At 54.7% G+C, this 23,186-nt stretch overlaps 2 protein-coding genes across 2 annotated transcripts in view; one reads left to right on the forward strand and one right to left on the reverse strand.

Moving 5' to 3' along the window:
- Positions 1-2,336, forward strand: part of LOC126031177 (CD209 antigen-like protein C) — a 228,640-nt gene extending 226,304 nt beyond the window's left edge. The window contains exon 8 of the mRNA XM_049789464.1: positions 2,322-2,336. The gene's annotated coding sequence lies outside the window, so the exon portion shown is untranslated. The remainder of the gene's footprint in view (positions 1-2,321) is intronic.
- Positions 1,726-22,937, reverse strand: ELAVL1 (ELAV like RNA binding protein 1). Its single transcript, XM_049789447.1, has 6 exons — positions 22,821-22,937; positions 9,175-9,362; positions 5,202-5,305; positions 4,921-5,074; positions 3,779-4,004; positions 1,726-2,175 (listed from the first exon to the last, which is right to left on the reverse strand). Exons 2-6 carry the CDS (start codon positions 9,344-9,346, stop codon positions 1,851-1,853), a joined length of 981 nt encoding a protein of 326 aa, XP_049645404.1. The 5' UTR covers positions 9,347-9,362; positions 22,821-22,937; the 3' UTR covers positions 1,726-1,850.
- Between the last annotated feature and the right edge of the window lie 249 nt (positions 22,938-23,186).

Below are 23,186 nucleotides of genomic sequence, written 5' to 3' on the forward strand. Positions count from 1 at the left end.
AAGGAGGCTGATTTAAGGGCCTGGGGCCTCACGGGGTTCCTGAGGGGCTGAAAGCAGGCTGGGGGAGGGCTGTGCAGGAGCGGTGGGGGGATTCTACTGCCACATCAATACACATCCAAGACAGACAGATGGCAGCCCGGGGCCCTCCGAGAGCACATCCTGGAGTCAACATTCCCCTCTCTAAGTGGCAAAATGCCGCTTGTCCGGCTTCCGCCAGTGAGTTAGCAAAACCAAAGCTCATTTCCAAGGTATCTCCCCGCAACGCCCTCCACTCCCTCTACCCACACCCAGGGGTGGGGGGTGGGACCCACGACACCCCAGCTTGGAGAGCCCTGGATCCGCCAGACCAGGCCTCGCCTTTCCTAAGGCCTCACACCCTGCATGCTGGCTCCTCCAGCTCTGCCCTGGCCAAAAGAAAAGGGAAAACAAAACAAAACAAACCAAAACAAAACAAAATTCAAGCAAAACAAAATCAAATTTAATGGTCATAAATGCAAAAGTAAAAACAAACAAAAAACACAAAAAAGCAAAAGAAAATTAACAGAAACGTAACAACCCAAAGTGTGGCAAGGTGGTTTGGAAGAGAACTTTTGGGGAGTTAATCTTGAAAACTACAAATCAAAGGTTACTTGGGGGGGGGGGGGTTGGGGGAGGTGTTATAAGGTGGGTTTTTTTTCTCGTTTTTTTTTTTTTCTTTTTTCTTTTTCTTTTCTTACGGGAGTTAATAGATAACTGGTAAGAAGTAGTTAAGGACTTTTCTGCTGACTTCATACGAAAGCCACATTTCAAAAAAACAAAGTCCGACTAAAATAGAAAAAGGTCTAGCGCGCACGAGGAGGGATGCGGGATGATGCTCAAATGCTGACACGGCGATCCTGGACTGGAGAAGTTGAGGGCAAACAACAGGAGTGGGGGTACTTGGGGGGAGGGGGACAGGGGCAGGGCACCGCATGCAAAGTGTGCCCAGAAAACGGGGTGGGCAGAGGAGCTTCGAGCTGCCTCTGGAAGATTCTGGAGTTTCCTGGAAACTCTTTGGTCCGTTCTCCTGGGCGCCTGGGGTTGAGGAAACACACCTGCCTCCCTCCCCTTGGGCCCCCTAAAGCCTGGCCTGGTGATGGCCCAGGTGCTGGGGCTGAGTGAGCAAGGCTGGAGGTGCTGTGTGGGATGTTGGGGTTTGGCAGCAGGATGGGCCTGAGAAGCCAATTTCCAGCCAGCCAAGACTTGGCTCCAGGCGGGAAGGAGAGAAATGGGGGCCCTCCTACCCCCGGCTCTGCTCAGTCGCTATCTCATAGCTTTTGTGCTGGAACCCGGGCAATGGTGCTCAATGGTGTGGGGGCGCGAGACAGCGGATGAAATGTGGGAGACGCTCTGAGAAGTCCAAGCATGCACCCCTGGACGGGTTAGTCACTGCAGTTGATTTCAATCTCAGAAGAGTTTCAAGGAAATAACTTAAGAAACTTAAACCTGGTCTGAGGCAGGAGGGAGGCTGAGGGGGCAGGTGGGGTGTGGGGAGAGGGGGAGATTTTCAAACATTTGAACATGTCGGTGCATCCCAGAGTATAAAACCTTTTTTTGTGGGTTTTTTTGTTGGTTTTTTTTTTTCACTGCTCATTTTCGACTAAGACAAACACTTGGTGAAAATGTAAATTGGCGCAAAATGAGTTGTACACTAATGGAAAAAAAAATGGTTCGACTTCTTCACTCTTAATTATCTATTCCGTACAAAAAAAAAACCAAAAACGAAAAAAAAAAAAAAACAAAAAACCCAAAAATAAACAGAAAAAAAACCAAAAGAACCAAAACAAAAACCACAAACGAAGGAACGGACGGACGGACACGGAGCGGGAGCGCTATTTGTGGGACTTGTTGGTCTTGAAGGAGACCTGCAAGATCTTGTCCCCCAGGCGGTAGCCATTGAGACTGGCGATGGCCATGGCGGCCTCTTCATAGTTTGTCATGGTCACAAAGCCAAAGCCTTTGCACTTGTTGGTGTTGAAATCGCGGATCACCTTGACGTTGGTCACGGCGCCGAAGGGCCCGAACATCTGCCAGAGGATGCCCTCGTCCGCGTCCTGGCCCAGGTTGTAGATGAAGATGCACCAGCCCGAGGAGGCGTTGCCCGGAACATTGACCCCCGAAAGCCCGCTCATGTGATCCACGCCCATAGGGGAGAACCTAGAGGACAGACAGACAGAAGGATAGAGCACAGTTCAGACCACAGGACAGGCGACAGCCAGGCATGTGTGCCCCACTCAGTCCTGATGAATAGGGGGGGCAGTGGCCCACCTCTCCCTAGGGGCCAAGATCCTACCTCCCCCTAGGGGCTCCATCCTCAGCAGGAGTGGCTCTAGAGGTAGGGTGTGTGTGTGTGTGTGTGTGTGTGTGTGTGTAGGGACTCCATCGTGTGTGTGTGTGTGTGTGTGTAGGGACTCCATCCTCAGCAGGAGTGGCTCTAGAGGTAGGGTGTGTGTGTGTGTGTGTGTGTGTGTGTGTGTGTGTGTGTGTGTGTGTGTGTGTGTGTGTGTGTGTGTGTAGAGGTGTGTGTGTAAAAGGTGCAGAACTACTGTTCTAGAAGCTTCCGGATGGTTCGAATCCCGGCATCCCATATTGTCTCCTGAGCCTGCCTTCCAGATGGTTCGAATCCCGGCATCCCATATGGTCTCCTGAGCCTGCCAGGAGCCATTTCTGAGCATAGATAGAGCCAGGAGTAACCCGGAGCACTGAGAGTGTGACCCGAAAACCAAAAAAAAAAAAAAAAAAAAAAAAAAAGACGTTTCCTGAATAAGGAAGCACTGGTCTGGAGGCTGACCAAGGGGCCGGAGGGCCTAGGGCCCCCTTTACAGGCTGCCCTCATGGGCCTTTCCAGAGAGGAATGGAGGTCTAAGGGGCTGCTCCCTCTGGACTTCCTACTCCCAAGTCTGCTTTCCGGGGAGGGTCTTCTTGCCATCCCAATCCCTTCTTTTTCTTTTTGGTTCTCCAGCATCACTCAGGTATGAATTCCCAGCTGCCCAGACTCTGCTAGCCTAAAAACCAGCCCCAGGCTGCAGGAAGCATATAGTCCTGCCCAGCTGGTAGCCTGTGGAGGCCAGAGCAGCAGTGACCACCCAGATCAGGGATGCCCTACCTGGGCCTCTTGGGGCCACAAGAGCCCGGGAGAGCTCAGCACTGTGGCTGCCTATGGGCTGCTGGGGCCCAAGGCTGCTGAACTCCTGAAAGGAAGTTCTGGAAGGAACATGCTAAGCTCTTAGCCCCACAACTAGAATTTTGCTTTGGGGGTCACACCTATCGGCACTCAGGGATTCCTCCCGGTTCTGCAACCGGTGGTGGTCAGGGGACTCTATAGAACACTGGGATTGAACCCAGGTCGGCCCTATTCGAGGCAGGCACTTTTCCCGCTGTCCTATGGCTGTGGCCTGAGACCCAGGTTTTTTTTTTTTTTTTGGGCCACACCCGTTTGATGCTCAGGGGTTACTCCTGGCTAAGTGCTCAGAAATTGCCCCTGGCTTGGGGGGACCATATGGGATGCCAGGGGATCGAACTACGGTCCTTCCTTGGCTAGCGCTTGCAAGGCAGACACCTTACCTCTAGCGCCACCTCTCCGGCTCCGACCCAGGTTTTTTTTTAACTTCCTCTCCCGTTTGCCTCTGCCCCATGATCCCTGGCAGACCCCTGCATCCCTGCTTGCAGTTGGTCGCAGTTTGGATCCCAGCCAAAATGCGCCTTCACAGAGAAAGCCCTGTGTCAGGCTCAGGGGTGGGTGGGAACTGTAGGGACCCACCTGAACCTCTGCGCCTGGTGGTGGACGGGGCCACCAAACCTCCGCGCCGGCGAGTGGTAGAGCTGGGACAGCAGCGCAACGTTCTTGTTCTGGTTGGGGTTGGCGGCGAACTTGACTGTAATGGGCTCGGAGGAACCTGGGGGTTTATGACCATTGAAACTGGTAATTGCCTCTTCTGCTTCCGACCGTTTGTCAAACCGGATAAACGCGACCCCTCGAGACAAACCTTGTCAACAAACCAACAGAGGTGGAGTTAGGGGGACAAACAGGAGGTGCGGCATTCTGTCAAGCTACGAAGCAAAAGACAAGTCAGGGGGGCCTCAGATAGGTGGCCTGACACGGGGGACAGCCTGGCCCTCGACCCTCCTCATCCAGATAAATGAGGCAAAAAAAAGCACGAAGCAAAACTAAACCAGGATGGGAAAGGAGGGAAAGTTCCTGCCTGTCTCCTTGTGTAAGCAAAGTATCCCCCAGTCTCGGTGAGAGACGCCCCATGCTGGCGCCTTAACCCTGCTGCTTCTTGCTGGTTATTTTTAGGGCTTGTTTTTTGCGTCACACCCAGCGGTGCTCAGGGTCAGCCACATGCAAGGCCAGTGCCCTCCCTGCCCACCATCCTGCTGCTCTTTAAATCATTGTCTTGCTAGTTCATATCCCATTCCAGGGTGCTGGGATGGACTGAGGACTTCATGAGAAGTGGGGACAGAAGCTGGGTCTGAGGGAGGCCTCAGGCAGCAGCTCTGAAGCCAAGGGGAACTTCATAAACACAGCCTAGCCTCCTCACACTGTCACTCACCCCCAGGCCCACCCCAGCCTCCGTGCCCCCCAGGTTGAGAGAGACCCTGTTTCAGGACCCAACCACACCTGGTCTCTCCCCAAACTTCCCTTTCCACCTCGACTGAACCCCTGTGGCCAGATGGCAAGCAGTGGGGTCAGGGCACCTCTGCCTGGCTTCTGACATTCCAGGTCTGGGGAGACAATGAGAGGTGAAGGGGTGCTGGGCAGTGAGGCCACTGGCTCTGGCCTTGCCCATAGCCTGTCCAGCAATGGTCCCCAACAACGTTGGCCTCCCCTGGAGGCGCATCTCCACCTTCTAGATGTGATGGGGGGGGGGGCAGCTGGAAACAGCTGAGCCTGCCACCCACCTGTGGTCTGGTCCACCAGGACTCGAGAGTTAATGATGCGGCCGAAGCGTGAGAACATGTCCTCCACATCCTTCTGTGTCATGGTCCGTGGGAGGCCGCTGATATACAGGTTGGCATCTTTGATCACCTCCGAGCTGGGACGCGCGTAGGACACCTGTGCGACAAAGCCGCTTTCGGGGGTTTGGGCAACCCCAAGGCATCGGGCACTGCTTCCCACTTCCCAAGAGCCCAGGAACCAGGGGGCGTCACCGGGAGCCTAGCAGACAGGAGCCCCCCATTACCTTGATGGTCTTGGACTGGAGCCGCAGGCCGTTGAGCGTGTTGATGGCGCGTTCTGCGTCTTTGGCGGTCACATAGTTGACGAATCCATAGCCCAAGCTGTGTCCTGTGGTGAGGGGACAATGACCAGGTGGGGGGCTACACAGCACCATTGGCACAGCTCACAGGGGCAGGACAGAGGCTGGCCCAACAATCCCCCGGATCAATCCCCTTCTCCATCCCCTCCCCCTCAGCTGTGGGTGTCGCTGCAAATTTGGACATTACCTGGGGAGCCCAGCAGAATTGGGGAACTCCCTCCCCCATCAAAAGAAGCCCAGGGGGCCCGGAGAGATAACACAGCGGTGTTTGCCTTGCAAGCAGCCGATCCAGGACCTAAGGTTGTTGGTTCGAATCCCGGTGTCCCATATGGTCCCCCGTGCCTGCCAGGAGCTATTTCTGAGCAGACAGCCAGGAGTGACCCCTGAGCACCGCCGGGTGTGGCCCAAAAACCAAAACCCCCCCCCCCAAAAAAAGAAGAAGCCCAGGGCAGCGAGGGAGGGTTGTGGCTAGGTAGGCAACTGGTAAGACTCTGGCGCCACCCAGTGGCAGTTCCCTCTATTTCCTCATGGAACTGGCTGTGGCCTGCAAGGAAACTGGGGGGGGGGGGGGGGTTTGCCCAAGGGAATATCCTCCCCTGGAATAGCACTGCCAGCTCCAGTTTGGAGCAGCAGCTGTTGGGTGGGAAAGGCTGAGGTGCAAGTGGCCCTGCAGTAGCGGCCTGGAGGAGGCACCCCCAGCATCATGCTGCCAAATTCTCAAACCTGCCCAAGGGGATCCTGCTACTGAGACAACGGTGTCGTTGTGCCAGGGAGAGGCTGCTCTGGACACCCCAATATGTGTGTTTGTAAAAGAGAGAGATAAGAGAGAACAGTGAATGAGAACACAGGCCAGGCCCCCACTGGGTGCCCTCCAGTTAACAAAAGCCCCCCCATCTTTGAGACTCCAAGGAAAGATACAAAGAGAATAGAGATGCCGATTTACCTGGGGGGGGGGGGGAGGTTCGGGCTGGGGTACCTCAGTACCTGCAGTACTCAGGGTTAACTTCTTTTTTTCTTTTTTCTTTTGGTTTTTGGGCCACACCCAGCAGTGCTCAGGGGTGACTCCTGGCTGTCTGCTCAGAAATAGGAAATAGCTCCTGGCAGGCACGAGGGACCATATGGGACACGGGGATTCAAACCAACCACCTTTGGTCCTGGATCGGCTGCTTGCAAGGCAAACACCGCTGTGCTATCTCTCCGGGCCCAGGGTTAACTTCTGGCTCTGCACTCAGGGATCACTCTTGGTGGGGCATGGGGACCCTACTAGAACATACCTTACACACACAGACACATACAGACACAGACAGACAGACACACGACAACCAACGCCAACACCCCAACTGCTTCAGAGTGAAACTTTTAGCCAGGGAACAATTGACAGTCACTACAACTACAGCCTGTAGTGCCTCAGTTTCCCCAAGTATCCCTTTCCCTCCCAAGAAGCCATAAGATATTTCACCATCCCCTCTCCAGTTTGGGGGCCACACCCAGAGGTGGTCAGGGATCCCTCCTGGCAGCACGAAGGGAACCACGCAAAGTGCTGGAGATGGAACCTGGGTCATCAGTGTGCCAGGCAAACGCCCTCCCTGATGTTCTTCCACTCAGATCCCCACAGGGATTTCTCAGTTCCCTGAGGCCCCACTGCCTGGGGCCTCTCCGCCCTGCACTGTGCGTAACCTCAGCCACTTGCAGGGGGCCAAACAGGGACAGAGCATCAGGCCCCAGTCCTGAAGCTTTCGCACGTCTGGAATGGACTGAGGTGCATGGTTTGTCTCACATGTGGCTGACTCGGGTTTGATCCTGGGCACCTCCAAGATTAATGATCCCTGAGCACTGCCAGGTGTGGCCCCCAAACACCAAAACAAAACAAACAAAACAACGAAGATAAAACAGCCAGTACAGGAGTGTGAACAGTCCTCTTGCTAGAATGGCAGAGCCCCCAGCACAGCAGGGGGCCCTGACTCCTCACAGAACCCTAAGGCACCCACTTGGGTGAGGCACACAGGCTTGGTTCTAGCTGTGGACATATGCAGAAGCCAGGAGAGCACAAATGCAAGGGTTGCAGGAGCACAAATGCAAGGGTTGCAGGGGACACTAGAAAATTCAAACCCTGAAGGATGCGGCCTTGGAGGTCTCCAGAGCACAGCGGGGTGCCCTGGGTGACCACAGCATACTGGGAATAGCCAGAGGCCGCCATAAATAAAAAAAATCAAACTGTTCCTCCTGCTGACTTCAGTTCTCTGCTCTAAGCAGCAAATGTGATCCGTATAGGAGCAAGAAGAGGGGAGTTGACTGGAGGTATGTGGGGACCCAAACCTGAGGAGGAGCAGTCACCACAGAATCACTAAAGCAGTGCCTGTGGCTTGGAGCGGCCTGGAGCAAGGGTCCAGCCGCCAGGGAGACTTGGGGTCTTTCTCCTGACCAGACATGAGGTAGAGCCAAGCAAAGGGGTGAGCTGAGGACTGAGGGGCGGCACGGTCAAGGATGGGTTGGAGCAGGTGTCTGTCACGCATAAGCCCAGCCTGTCGCAGCAGTGTCCGCCTCTACCACACCATGGCTCCTTCCACCCCTCACACTGCTTGGTCCAGGCAGCCAGACTCACTCAATACGTGTTCAATGAATATAACAGCCACACCAATTTGTCCTCCAGTGTTGGAATAACCGCTTCTTACTCTAATCAGAATATTTCTTTTTTATTTTTTTGGGCCACACCCGGTGACGCTCACGGGTTACTCCTGGCTTAGGGAACCATATGGAACCCCGGGGATCAAACCCAGATCCGTCCGATGCTGACTGTATGCAAGGCAAACAACCTAACGCTGTACTATCGCTCCAGCCCCTAATCAGGATATTTCTTCTTTGCACATGCTTGTCCTACCTGGGTGGAAAGAACCCCTGGATTAATCCCCTAACCCTATTTGTTCTCCACACATGGGGTGGCACTATTCTTCCCAATAAAGACCTCGGGGCAGAGAGATTTCTTTTGGTTTTGGCTCCAGGCAGCTTGCTTGCCTGCCAATGCCCTTTTGCCTGCTGGCAGAGCTTATGGTGGAAGTTCCTAAACCTGTTTTATCTCCCTAACCTGGTGCAGATTATTTCCTGCCATCGATCTCCCCATCCTCCAAGGATCCACCTGAATACCTGTCTATCCAACCCCCTCCAAACTGCTCACCCACTCACTCATCCTCCAGACCTATCTATCCATTAGCCATTAGCTCCCCTATCTACTCACCCCCCCATAGATGCCCCCCAATCCACCAACCAACACTGACTAAGACAAACCCTAAGGATGGAGATTCGAGGGCCTTGTCCTGAGAACTGTGGGATCCTACAGGAAGGAGCCTAGAGCAAGGCAGACCCGGGCAACCTCTGCTCTGCCTTCTGGCACATGGCCTATCTCGCCCATAGAGCAGAGAGAGCAGAAGTCATTTACGAGTTGCACTATCACCACTGTTCCCCCTTCTCAAAGCTGCTCCTCTGCACAGTGCTGAGCTAACAGAGACACCTCTCCCCAGAGACTCACACAGACAGACCAAGAAGTCTCGTGGTGGCAGGAGAAGGCACGACCGTCAGTCTGCCCAATTTAAGACACAGACCTACTGCCCGCCCCCAATCCCAGGGAGAAAAACAAGACTTGTCAGGAAGCACTAAACCTCACTGAGCAAGGACTCTTATTTAGGACGGGTCCCTACAACAGGAGCAATGATGGCTTCTAGAACACTCTAAGGCAGTTCAAGTCTGTATACTGTTTGAAGCTCCTACTTAGAGGACATTTCTGTCTTTCTGGGAGCGTGGGGGGGGATTGGGAAGGTTCTCTAATTGACACACGGGACATGCCTCCTAGCGACCAGGGCCAAGTGAGCGGCCCATAAATCAGGGGCTACTTGGGGGCCGTTACCTGCAACTTTGTCCCGAATCAGCTTTGCCGACTCCACCTCCCCAATGCTGCTGAAGAGGCTCCGCAGCTCGTCCTGGGTCATGTTCTGAGGGAGGTAGTTGACAATCAGATTCGTTCTCCCGAGGTCGTCCCTGCAGTCTTCGGCCATGTGGTCTTCATAACCATTAGACATTGTATTCTCCAAGAAGCTGCCCGGGAAGTGGAAAAGAACCGAGTAAATGTCCCAGGTTCATCTTATGCCGGCAGAAACGCCGCGTGGACAGCAGCAGTGGATCCCCGCACTGGGGGGGGGGGGGTCCCCAGGCAGCTCTCGTCAGTGCCACCCTGGGCGAGAAGCACCCCCGCAGCCCTCTGAGACACAAGCGAGCGCCAGGGCTCAGTCGGGCCATACACAATGGGCCACTTGTTTGGGCACGGAAGGAAGGACCTGCCTGGTGAGTTGCTAAGTGAAGCCAAAGCACTGGTGAGGCTCGCTCTGTGCGGCCAGGCAGGGCCACCCCAGAACCCCAGAGCATGGAGGAACGACCTGATGCTGCAGGGCACAGGGAGAGGTGCTCAGGGGGCCGCAGGAGTGAAGGCAGGGCCTAGTCTGTGAGACTGCACTGAGAGACACGTGTCCCTAGCTACCCAATGAGGTAGGAAGAGGAGGCCCGAAGGCAAGGACGGGGCTTTAGGAAGGACGCAGCATACTGGCCACAGATGACTTCTCACCATCACTCAGAAAGAAGGACGGAAAATGCAGCGAAGCAACTACGTTGGGAGAAGGGGAATCAACTTTCTCAGTGTGTATGTGGGGGGGAGCACATCTGGGGGAGCTCAGGGACCACTCCCCATGATGCTGGGGGCCTATGAAGTGCCTAGTATGGGAGCTGAAACTCCCACATGCAGAGTGCCCACCCCTTGAGCCATCAGCTGGCCCCCAATATACTTCTGCCTTGTTGGTTTTGCAAACCTATAGTCTCTAAAATGGAAGGTCTGGGCTGTGCCAGAGAGAGTACATGGGAAGTCTGTTTGCCTTACATGCATCGACCCAGGTTCGATCCCCAGTACCTCATATGGTGGCCCCAGTACTGCCAGGGGTGATTCCTGAGTGTCCCCTCAGCCACAAAAAAAAAAAAAAAAAAAAAAAAAAAAAAAAAAAAAAGCAAAAAAAAAAGTTCTGGGGCGGGGCCAGAGCCATAATACAAGGGTTAAGGCACTTGCCCTGCATACATACCCCGGTTCAATTCTTAGAACTGGATCTAGTTTTTTTCTTTTTCTTTTTTTTTTTTTTTTTTGGTTTTTGGGTCACACCGGCAGTGCTCAGGGGTTATGCCTAGCTGTCAAATAGCTCCTGGCAGGCACGGGGGACCATATGGGACACCGGGATTCAAACCAACCACCTTTGGTCCTGGATCGGCTGCTTGAAAGGCAAATGCCGCTGTGCTATCTCTCCAGGCCCTGGATCTAGTTTCTTGAATCGTCAGAAGTGATCCCCAAACATGGCAATTATGGCTCAAAATTCCTCCTTCCACATAAATATTTATTTTATTGTTATTTTTTTTTTTTTTTTTGGTTTTTGGGCCACACCCTGTGACGCTCAGGGGTTACTCCTGGCTATGCGCTCAGAAGTTGCTCCTGGCTTCTTGGAGGACCATATGGGACGCCGGGGGATCAAACCGCGGTCCGTCCTAGGCTAGCGCAGGCAAGGCAGGCACCTTACCTCCAGCGCCACCGCCCGGGCCTTATTTTATTGTTATTATCTTTTTTTTTTTTTTTTTGATTTTTGGGTCACACATGGTGACACTCAGGGATTACTCCGGGCTCTGTGCTCAGAAATTGTTTCTGGTAGGCTCTGGGGACCATATGGAATTCTGGGAATTAAACCTGGGTCCTCCCAGGTAGGCCACATGCAAGACAAATGCCCCACCACTGTACTATCTCTACAGCCCCTATTTTCTATTGAAAAATTTTTTTTGGTTTTAAGGTCACACTCAGTAGTTAGTACTCAAGTACCCTCCCTACTGCCCAAAATATATACAATGTTTGGTTTTTGGGCCACATCCAGTGGCACTCAGCGGTTACTCCTGGCTCTGTGGTCAGAAATCGCTCCTGGCAGGCTCAGGGACCACATGAGATGCCGGGGATCAAACCCCAGTTGGCCACGTGCATGGCAAATGCTCTACCTGCTGTATTATCGGTCCAGCCTCCCAGTATTTTTTTTTTTTTTGGTTTCTGGGTTACACCCAGCGGCATTCAGGGGTCACTGCTGGCTCTGTGCTCAGAAATTGCTCCTGGCATTGGGTGACCATATGGGATGTTGGAATTCAAACCACCATCCAGCCAGTATGGTCTGCATGCAAGGCAAATGCCCACCACTGTGCTAGCTCTCCAGCCCTCTTCCTGGCTCTGTACTAAGAAATGGCTCCTGACAAGTTTGGGGGACCGTATGGGATGCTGGGAATCAAACCCGGGTCTGATCCAGATCAGCCACATAGAAGGCAAATTCCCTACCAACGCGCTATTGCTCCGCACCATCCCCCAATATTTTTTAAATTTAAGAAGGGACCGGAGAGACAACATGGAGGTAAGGCATTTGCCTTTCATGCAGAAGGATGGTGGTTCGAATCCCGGCATCCCATATGGTCCCCTGTGCCTGCCAGGGACGATTTCTGAGCCTAGAGCCAGGAGGAACCCCTGAGCGCCACCGGGTGTGACTCAAAAACAAAAAAAAAAAAAAAAAAATGGGGGTGGGGTGGGCCAGAGTGATAGTACAGCGAGCAGGGCACTTGCCTTGCATTCAGCTGACCAGACTGATCCTGGCATCCCAAAGGGTTTCCCCAAACACTGCCAAAAGTCATTCTTGAGTGGTAAGCCAGGAGTAAGCTCTGAGTAGCACTGGATGTAGCCCAAAAAAACAAAAAATAAAACGAAACAAATAAACCAGAATAACCCTAAGCCCCAAGCACAGCCATTCTCTGCTTCTCAGTAGGTACTAGTGAAACCACTGCTGGGCTAGAGCAAACACAGTCTTCTCACATGGGAGGCCCGAGTTCAAGTCCCGACCCCACCAGGTTCCCTGAGTACTACTAAGAGCTCGTTAGTACGGAGTTGGGAGTCGTCCCTGAGCACCACTGGGTAAGTACCTCTATACAGGAAAGAAGGAAAGGAAACAGAAACTAAGCAGCCTTCCCTGTTCATAGAATTAGCGGGCCAGGTGGTCTCTGGGGAGCAGTCCCCCAACATCTCCATGGGTTCTTCGACTTCGGCTCAGTGCTGTGGAGCTCCCCCACCCAGGCACCAAGCAGGCAGCCTGGGCAGCTCCCAGCACTCATTCTGCAGGATGCCAGGAGCTACTGATGACTAGGAGCAAGGACTGGTGGAAGGGTTGGGATGTGTATGTATGTGTTTGGGGGGGGGCAGCTTGCAGGTTCAGAAATGCCGACAGCCGCCTGCAGAGGCTTTTCCTTGTGACACCAGCATGGCTGAGGAATGAGGTGCCACAGGGGACACATCCCACAGTGCTCCTCACGGTACCGCCTCCAAAATGCACAGACCCTGCCTCTCTCCTCCCCAACTTCCTTCTGTTCCTACAGGGGTGCGGGCCCCTCCGGCTATCCATGGTCCTAGTGCCCACGTCAGGAGCAGTCTCCGGAAAACAGGCTGTGCTGGCAGTTACATAAAATCCTACACACATGCCCCACGTGGCACCTACCTACCTTGATACAGAGAGAAACAGGGTGCAGCTGCTTATTTTCTGGGCACCACCATGGCTCCGCTGCCTTTCTAACTTGTTTCAGATCCCCCAGTGAAAAAGGATAAATGTTCTCTCTTGTCTGCTCTTTATTAACTGGCTTAGCTGCAAATGTCATCATCAAAGGTTTGTTTTGTGGGGTTTGGGGCAATACTCAGCAGGGCTTAGAGGTTATCCTAGCTTTGTGCTCTGGGGACCAACACGCAAAGCCCACACCAAAGCAGTCTGAAGACCCTCGAAGTCTTCACTGATGAAAGGAAAGTCAGACATGCCAAGAAGAGAACTTTATAGAGTGGTGAGACCCCAAAAACCCGGGGCCAGAACAAGAGCACACAGGGTGGGGGAAGGATGCTAGCTTTGTGTAGGTCGACCTGAGTTCGGCCCCCAGCACCCCCAAACCCTGCCAGGAGGCGGTGAAATGTCCCCGGGGCCTCCACACGCAGGACAAGTGCCCTCCCATGATTCACCCCACGTCAACTACCCAACACGAACCACAGAAGCAATAGAGGCAAAATTGGCAAAGGAGGAGCGATGCCAGGACGGCCAGAATGGAGAGCTGCACTGATGGGTGGTGGGTAAGGAAATGCCAATTTCCAGGAGACAGTGCTGGGCCCGGGCTGGAGTCAGCAGGTAGAAAGCATGAGTTGCATGCAGCTGACCTGGGTTCATCCTCTGAGCCCTGCCAGGAATAAGCCCTGATGGCAGAGCCAGAGCCAGCCCTGAACGAGGCCCAAAACCCCAAAGGAAGAGTCAGCCCAAGAGCCTTTCAGGATTCGATGAGGAGGACCTTCCTGAATCTAATACATCACTTGTGGGGGCAACAGAGCTCACAAGAGCACACGCCCGCACAGACACACACACACATCCCTACTTACATGCACTGAGGGTTGCTTAAAAGATGACGCCAACTGTGTGGTCTCCTTCCTTCTCTCCCTCTCCTCACCCTTCCTGACTTCCTCTCTTCTGCTCTCCTCCACAACGAGTTAGCCCTGACTGCTGGAAAAAAACAAACAAACAAACCAAAACACTTTCTAAAGTGCCAGCAAACCATGGCCTGCAAGCCAAATCTAGTCCACTGCCTGTCTTTATCAATAAAGCTTTTTTTTTTTTTTTTTTGGCTTTTGGGCTACACCTGGTGGTACTCAGGGCTTACTACTGGCTCTGCACCTGGCAGGCTATGGGGACCATATAGGATGCCCAGGATCGAACTTGGATCAGCCGTCTGCAAGGAAAACACCCTCACCACTGTGCTACTGCTCTGGCCCCAAGCTTTTTGTTTTGGGGCAATACCTGGTAGTGCTGAGGGTTTACTATTTCTCCTCTCTGGCCCTTTATCAATAAAACTTTATTTTGCACAGCCCCCAGGTCCCTAGTTGCCAGTGCCCCAAAGTGACAGTTAAATAGCTTGACAGAGAGTCTGCCACCTTCCAGGCCTGATCTATTTTCCACCTGGTTGCTGACCTAGGCTCAAACACCTCCTGCCCTGGGTTATAATATCCCAGGACTAGGGCCGGAGAGATAGCATGGAGGTAGGACGTTTGCCTTTCATGCAGAAGGACAGTGGTTCGAATCCCAGCATCCCATATGGTCCCCAAGCCTGCCAGGAGCGATTTCTGAGCGTAGAGCCAGGAGAAACCCCTGAGCGCTGCCAGGTATGGCCCCAAAACAAAAACAAAAAATCCCAGGACTATGTGAAGCTGTGAGCACCACCAGGCACAGCCCTGGAAGCCCCCAACACCAAGAGAAGTGGCCCCCATGATAAAACATGTCAAACTATTGCTGGGAGGGGCGTGAGGTGATGAGTCTACCCCAGAATGGCTCCCAGGAGCTGAGCAGATCCCGTGGCATTATCCAGGCAACACTGCAGAGTGTGAACATGCATGAGCAAAATGAGACTATGGATGGACGGAGAGGCAGGCAGGCAGGCAGGCAGGCAGGCAGGCAGCCAGCCAGCCAGTCAAGCAGCACACGACTCAGTGAGCATGAGAGGTAAGGCATCCTGAGGGTGCCATGGCCAAGTGTGACTATGAGTCCTGGTCACAAACACCAGCACAGCCAAAGGCAAGGGATGGCAAGACAAGGGTGTCCATCCCCCACTGAAACAAAAATGTCCTGTGACCTGACAACACGAGACCAAACAGGGATGTGAACTTTCACAGACGGGAAAGAAATATTCCAGCTCTCGGATTAGGACGAGGACTTGGGAGGCAGAGAGCTAGTACGGGGGGTTAAGGTACCTGAGGGGCCGGTGGCCAAGCCTGATCAGAACCTTGGCACGGCATGATTCCCTGAGCAACCCTGGGAATGACCCCTGAGCACCAGAAGTCAGCCCTTAAGGACACTGGATATGGCCCAAAAGCAAGCAACAAACAAATGAACTACTTTTTTTTTTGGTTTTTGTGTAACACCCGGTGGCACTCAGGGGTTACTCCTGGCTCTGCACTCAGAAGTTACTTCTGGCAGGCTGGGGGACCATATGGGATGCCAGGCTTCGAACCACCATCGGTCCTGGGTCAGCCACTTGCAAGGCAAATGCCTTATCGCTGTGCTATCACTCCAGCCCCGAAGGAACAACTTTTATCTGGATACACAAACACACAACACAGAGTGTTCTTTTAAAAATGACCACAAGTGGGCTGGAGCGTGAAGAGTGGGTAAGTCCTGAGCACCCTCTATGGTCCTTTATCCCTGCCAAGAGTGGCCCCTGAGTACAGGGCTAAGAAGAGCCCCCAGCACTACAAGATATGGCCCCAAAACCTCCCACAAAAAAAAACAACACAAGAGATGCCCCTACCCATCTGGGAGTAAGGTGGAGAAACGGGAGAACTCCCATGCTGTGCTGGTAGAGTGTAAAACTGTGGCCAGGCACTCTGCAAAGCAGAATGGCGGTCACGGCCAGTTAAACACACAGTAACCATGTGACCCCACAGTCGGCCTGCCTGGACCTGCCCCAGAGGAATGAAGGCTGGTGTTTGTCTGAAAGGCCCAGAAAGCAGCCCAGGTGACAGGACAGTGGGGAGGCCTGAGCTGACTTGGGGGTCAATCCCTGGCACCTCGTAGGGTTCCCCCCACCCCCCCCCCCCCCGAGTCCCGCTAAAAGTGAGTCCTGAATGCAGGGCCAGGAGTCACCACTAAACTCGGCTGGGGTGACCCTCCACAACAAACAAACAAAATAACCCCAAAACTACAAAGATAAAAGACCCAGAGAGAATAGAGGAGCAGGGGAGATGCTAGCCTGGCACAAGGAGGATCTGGGTTCCATTCCTGGCGCCACATGCTTCCGAGAGCACTGCTGGGAGTGAGTCCAAGCACTGAGCCCAGAATTGCCTTGGAGCGCTGCAGGAATAGAACTCAAAACAATCCTTCTGAATCTCTATGATCGCTGTATTCCTCCTCATCCTCACCAGGACCAGTCCAACTGTCTTGTAGGCCTCTCAGTGAATATATTCCAGGGCTTTGGGTCAGGAATATTACTTGGTCAAGAGAAAGGTGTGGCCATTCCTGCAATGTGTGTGCCCGCCAAAGAGGGCCCCGAAATCATACAACTTCACTCATGTCATGTCATCACAATACTGATGAGAACAGAACAATCACCATAGGCTGGGGCTGCCGTGTATGGCGTTTTCACTCACTCTCTTCACATCTGCCTGGGTGTTCTCCCAGGACGTTTTCTTCCTCTCATTCCAAAGACATTCAGGTGAGGTTGATGGCATGGGGCGCTAACCCAATAGGAGCGAGAGGGGTGGGAATGCGATCTATGCTAGATGGGGAGGAGGGGCTAATAAAGGCTGTACCCTGAGTTCCCAACAGACACTGGTCAAGTGTGCTGAGGAAAAGCAGAGTGGAAGATCTCTGAACAAGCGTGGCTGGGGCTGAAAAGAGTTCTGGTCTTTATTTTTAAGTGGGAGAGAGGGATGTGTTTATGTGTTGTGTGTATGTGCGTACACGTGTGTAGGATACAGCTGTATCAGCTATAGATACAAAATGGAAATGGGCTCTCTTACAGCCTCTCACAGATAGCTGTGGTTTCTGCAAACCTCTGGATATTACTAAGTGAGGAGATACTGTGTTTTCTCGGGGGAATACCTGATGGTGCTCAGGGTTTGCTCTTGGCTCATTCTTGGCAGTGCTTGGGGACCATAAGGGGCACTGGGTATCAACCATGGTTGGCTGCATGCAAGGCAAGTGCCCTGGTGCTGTGCTATCATCACCCAGAGACGTTCTCATATATTTTCCTAAGAGAAAACAGGTGTCTCGGGTCTGGAACAGGCAGGCCCAGAGAAGGGGAGGGCACCAGGGTCTAGGGGGATGGAACTTTCTGGTATCTTCAGTGTGGGGATGGACACATGACTCAGGCCTTTAAGTCATGTGACCACCTTAAAAGGACGAAAGAAAAACCTAGGGAAGAAAGACCTAGACTTTTAGGACCAAAGAGACAGCCCAGCAGGTTCTGCAAGAGACAGACTAGGCTTCGATTCCTGCTCCTCAGGGTTCCCTAGCACCAGTGCAAGTGGCCTAAAACTTTGAAAAGAAAAAAAAAAGGGAGGGGCCAGAGAGATAGCATGGAGGTAAGGCAAAGTTTGCCTTTCATGCAGAACGGTCGACGGTTCGAATCCCGGCATCCCATATGGTCCCCTGTGCCTGCCAGAGGGGATTTCTGAGCATAGAGCCAGGAATAACCTCTGAGCACTGCCAGGTGTGACCCCCCCCAAAAAAAAAAAAAAAAAACAAAAAGAAAAAAAAAAGGGAGCTGGAGCAATAGGACACCAGGCAGTGTCTGGGCTGTTAATGAGTGGCAGGGCCCAGCCCAGGCCTCCCACCCCTCCCCTGCTTCTTCCTAAAGCTCACCAGGGCACTGGCTCTGCATGCGGAGGGTCTGGGTCAGCACCCCAACCACCACCAGGAGCAACACCCAAGCGCAGAGTCAGGAGAACCTGGCAACACTGGGTGTGGCCCCCTCAAACCAAACCAGAAAACTCCAAGCTCAAAAACCAATAGGGAACTCAGTGCCTGCAGCTCCCTGCAGATGTTGAGACACTTGAGGGTGGAGGCCAAAGCACTGTCACCCACGAGGCCCTGGCAACCACACATGCCACTCAGAAACTGAGTGTCACTGCAGAGGCCCCCTGTGTTTCCACAGGAGAAAGAGCACCCTGTTCTCCCTGTTCAGGGCATTCATGAAGACCCCCGCCCCTCAACTCAGCAGAGATCACAGAGGGGCACAGAGGAGGCAGTAGAGTGACTTCTCTGGGTCTAGGAGTCCTACTGGTATTTGCCAGAGAGGTTTGGGGCACCTGCACAGATGGAGTGACATGGGGGGAGCAGAGGGCACAGCCAGCCCTGTCACTCAGACATGACCTGATGAAGCGCAGTTATACCCAGGGTTCCTTCCAGCTGCCAGATTCCTTTTCATCCTTTTTTTTTTTTTTTTTTGGGGGGGGGGAGCATACACAGTAGTGCTCAGGACTTTCTGCACTCAGGGGTTACATCTGACAGGGTGATCCCAGCGCTGTCTGGGATCGAACCTGGGTCAGCTACGTACAAGGCCAGCTCCTCGCCAGCTATACTTACAAATGTAAAGTTCTTATTATTAACCTCTTTGTATTTTGAGGTCACATGGGGGGGTGGATATGATGTCTGGGGTCCTCGGCAGGACTCACACACAGCCCTCCCTTCTGATCCCCCTCACCATGCAAAGTCTGTGCTCAGCCCCCAAGGTAGAGTTGTTCAAGGTAAGTCCCCGAGCTGTAAGGTGACCCAGGAAACACGGGTGCCGACAAGAGCGGAATGCGCCGGCTGACCCAGTTACAGCCACTCTGGGCCATCATGGGCTCAGGAGGACATGGTCCAGAGTCTCCCCCAGCCCCCAGGGTAGCACGCCCGACCCAGTCATGGTGAGGGTCCCTCCAGCTCTGTCAAAGCCCCTCACACTTGTCACCTGCTGAGATCTGGCTCCGCCTGGCTGCTCAGGGGGCCCAGGCTCTGGGAGAAACTGGCACCCAGGGCTCCACCTTTGATCTGAGGCTCCTGCCTGTTCCTCCCTGCCTGTGCAGGGCTAACCCCAGTCACAGAAATGGCCTGGCCACCAGGTGCAGTCAGAAAGATTCCCTTTCCCCTGCCAGCTGGGAAGCACCCCAAAGTCTTGATGCCATTTGTCACAGGCCCAGGGTAGGAGGTGGCTGTGAACTTAGCAACTTCCTGGGTGGTCCTTGTGAGCCACAAATCAGAGACCCACAATCTGGTCACCAGAGCTTGACCCCATCCAGCTCCTCCCTGACACTCTAAGCCCTGAGCGAAGCAGGTGCGAGTATCCCCGACCCCCTGGCCCTTGGTCACCAAACCTAGGCAGGCGCCTGGCTCTACCACATGGGCCCCCGTGCCCTCACCACTGCCCTGGCCCTGGTAAAACTGGAGCCTCACCTCCCTCAAGCCACTCTCTTGCCCTGACCCTTGTGCCTGACCACAGCGACACCCACTTGGCCCCCGAGTGGCTCCAGATAGTCCCGTCACCCATCATCGGTCACTTCGGACGCCCCCGTGCTCCCGGACCCAACACTAATCCCAGGCCAGGTATGAGTACTGGCAATTCTGCCTTGACTCTCCCCCCCACCCAGATCCTGCCCCACTGGAAAAATCACCCCTTGTCCTCCTGGTTTTGCCATCCCAGGACATCCCCCGGCTCACCCTGGCGTCCTGCCCTCACCTGAGTCCCAACTTCACCTTTGTGACCTTCTGCCAGGCCTCAACACTGCCAACAGGCCCAGCCCTGTCGGGGTTCCTCACCCACCTGCACCCGCAAACACTACCCCCTCTGATCACCACCCCCTATCATCCTCCAGCTGCCTGACAATGCCACCACTGCCAACCTCTCTCCACCTTGTCTTAGGGCTCGGAGGCTACTCCCGACTTGTGCTCTGGGGCCACTCCTGGCTCTGTTCAGGGGGTTGTATGGTCTTGGGGCTCAAAGCCAGGCCTCCTACACACATAGCAGTGCTCAAGGCACCTCTTCACCCTCGAGGCCTTGAGTCTTAAGCCCTGCACAGAAGTCACCCCGTAACTGGAGTGTGGGGAGGGGTGCTCTTCAGCTTATCTTCTCCCAACTCACTCGAGTGCCAATCTGAGTCCTTTCCTTGGGGCTGAGTCTGCCCAATCCCATCCCCCCAGGTCCTGCTGTCTGGGCACCTGCTGTGCTGAACACACTACCTTCCCATCACTGCACCATTCTTGCACCCCAAAGACTGACCCCTTTAACCTCTGTCCAAACCCAGGGGCCCCACTCGCCCCATGCAGTGACTGCTGTAAAGTCCTCTCTGGGTCTTTGCCCTCACTCACTTCTCCCTCCCACTGCATTTTCTCCAGCAGCCTACCGAGATCACTTCTGGCTGGCCAAGACATCTGTTTCTTGGGGCTTCCACATGGGCAGCGTAAGCTAAAAGCGTTTCCGCCAAGGGTCAAAATCATGGCGATCTCTGGGAGCCTAGTGTGGATGGGGGGGTGGTCTGGGTCACAGCAGGGCGAGGGGAGAGCTGGTGAAAGGAGGGGCACATGGGGCCACTTCTCTGCCCTGGCCAAGAGCCTCAGGTGGGTCTTGCCACTTCACCACTGCCACCTAGGGGCGACCGTCTGCAAGGGCACACAGGGCACTAGCCACCAAGACCTCGGGACAGGGACACTGAGGGGAAGGAAGTAGAGCGGTCAGGGAGACTCCAAATGTGAGAGACTTTGCAGCAGAGTCCCCGAAAGAGAAAGGGAGGACGAGAGGGCTGGCCTGGGTGTGCACCCCAATCTCAAACTGGAGCCTTCACATCATTTCAAGACAGCAACTGACTGGCCTGCCTGGGGAACCAAGGCAGGAATGACATGGTGAGGGCTACCAGGAGGTAAAGACACCCTGACAGAAAACTTGGAAATTGGGCAAAGTGCCTCAGGAATGACCTTAGGAGCCCTGCAGGAAAGTTGGTCCCCAGAAAACAACTTGGGGCTTCAACCCACATCCTGCTGCTTCTCGCCTGGAGACATCAGACCCCTACCCACACACCCTCGAAGTGGCAGAATTTTCGACGAGATCCCTGCAAAGAACTCTGCACACCAGGAGCCACTCAGGCAAGGAACCAGAAGTGCTGTGGGGAACCCCTGGGGCGCTCAACCAGAGTCCTGGCCGGCCACACCAGATTCCTTCTGCCTGAACATGGAATGGCAAGGAACTCGGGGAGCTTGAGGGCTGGAGATTCTGGGTGAAGGAAGTTATGGAGGTGCCATGACGCTAAAATACCAGCAATCGAACAGTTCCCAGAGTCCTCCAAGCACCTCCAGCACCCGGGGCTTCCCAATCCCCTGACATCCCATAGGGTCTCCCGAGCACTGCCAGGAGTGATCCCTGAGTACAGTCAGGAATAACCCTTGGGCATTGCCAGATGTGGCCCCCAAACCAAAAAAGAAAAAAAAAAAAAAAGAAAAAGAAAAAGAAAAGCAGCTCCTAGCGCTCCAGTTTCAGCCTCGGGGGTGTGTGTCCTAGGGCAAGTAAGATGGGGGGAGGGTTCTCCAGCAAGTGTGTAAGACTTTCAGCATCTTCAACCAATTCTGATCCTCATCACGGCTAGGGGTGGAGGCCAGGTGTGGGGCCTGGGGTTCGCGCATACACGCGTGTGTGAGTTTATGTGTCATCCGGGCCTACCCTAGGGAACAAGTCAATATCCTAAGCAAAAGCCTCCCCCCAAAAAACACTATGACCCGTGCCCCTCAATATTCTCCAGGTAACAAGGTTACAAGGTAATTGGGCTCCCCCAAACCCTGAGCAAACAGACCCCAAATGCCAGCCATATCGCCTCCTCTTTTCCCATCACCCCTACTAACTTTCGATTGCAACCAGGATCACACCTGAATATGCTCCCTAAGGAGATGGGGGCGGTCCCACCTCTTAGCACCCCTAACCCAGAACGGTGCCCTCCCCACTTCTTCCCCTTTTAGCCAGCACATAGTAGATCCAAAAAAAAAAATTTTTTTTCTGGGCATAGCAGAGGGCATCGTAAAAAGCAGCAAAATCTACTACCCCCATTGTTTAACTGAGTCCAGTTATTTTTTTCTTCTTTTTTGAGAAAGGGGGGGGGATGTTCCACCAAATTGGGGACCAATCCAAATTGGGGGCCTCAAACTCACGCCCCTCATGGGGTGGGGGGAGAGGACACCCAGGGAGGAGAGGAAGAAAAAGACGAGCTTCACTAAAACATTCCAAATCCTCCTCCCTCCCTATCCTAGATGGAAGCTATGATTTGGGGGGGTAGGGGAATGTGGGGTGAGAATATATCCCCCTTTTATTTTAAAATCAAGAGGTGATCGCTTTTGCATTTCTTTTTTGTTTGTTTCTGATTGCTGAAAAAGGCCTTCCCACATCCCCCCCCCCAAAAAAAAAAAAAAAAAAACAAAAAAACCAGGCCCTGCCTTGCAAGGAAAAGGGTGGGGGGGAGACGATCTACTGGTCTCGAGCAGGGCCACAAAAGAATCCGTGCGGGGGGGGGAGGGAGTTCGCGGGGAGGGGGTGCGCGGGAAGTTGGGGGGTGCGATCCGTGATGACCTCTGCGCGCCCCCCGGCCGCTCCCCCAAAAAAACCCGGGCGCCGAGGCCGCTTTCCCGCCCCCGGCCCGGGGCTGGGGCTCCTCCGCGCCAGCGCAGCAAGGGCCGGGGTGGGGGGGTGGGAGGTGGTGTGTAGATTTCGGGGCGCCCTTCCCGCGCCCCCCCCCGCCCCCACCCCAGCCCCGATCGCCTGGCCGGGGCCCGCGCGCGCGGGGCCTGCGCGCAGCCTCCGGGCCTGGCGATCGGTCGGTCGGTCGGTTGCTGGCTGGTTGCTTGCTGCAGGCCCGGCCCGGCCTGCGCGGCCTAGCCCGCGGGGCGCCGCCGTCCGGCTTCCCCGCCTCACCTGACGGCGCGCGGGCGGGCCCGGGGCTGGTCCGGGGCGGGCGGGCGGGCGAGCGGGCGGCGGCGCGGGACTAACGGCTCCGCTCGGCCTCGGTAGCGGCGGCGGCGGCAGCGACGGCGACGGCGACGGCGGCGGCGGCTCCTCCTCGGCGCGCACGACCCGCTCCGGCCCCACCGGCCCCGGACACGCCCCCCGCGGCGCGAGCGCCGATTGGCCGGCGTCCTCGGCGCGGCGCTCCTCATTGGCTCTCCCGGCTGTCGCTCCGCCGCGGGGCGCGCGGGTGGGGCGGGACTTCCGGCCGGCGCCGCCTGCGAACGGCCCGAGCGGCCGGTGATGGCCGCTGATGGTGGGAGGGGGGGAGGACCG

The sequence above is a fragment of the Suncus etruscus genome, chromosome 15, assembly GCF_024139225.1.
Source record: "Suncus etruscus isolate mSunEtr1 chromosome 15, mSunEtr1.pri.cur, whole genome shotgun sequence".
In the NCBI taxonomy this organism is placed as follows: domain Eukaryota; kingdom Metazoa; phylum Chordata; class Mammalia; order Eulipotyphla; family Soricidae; genus Suncus; species Suncus etruscus.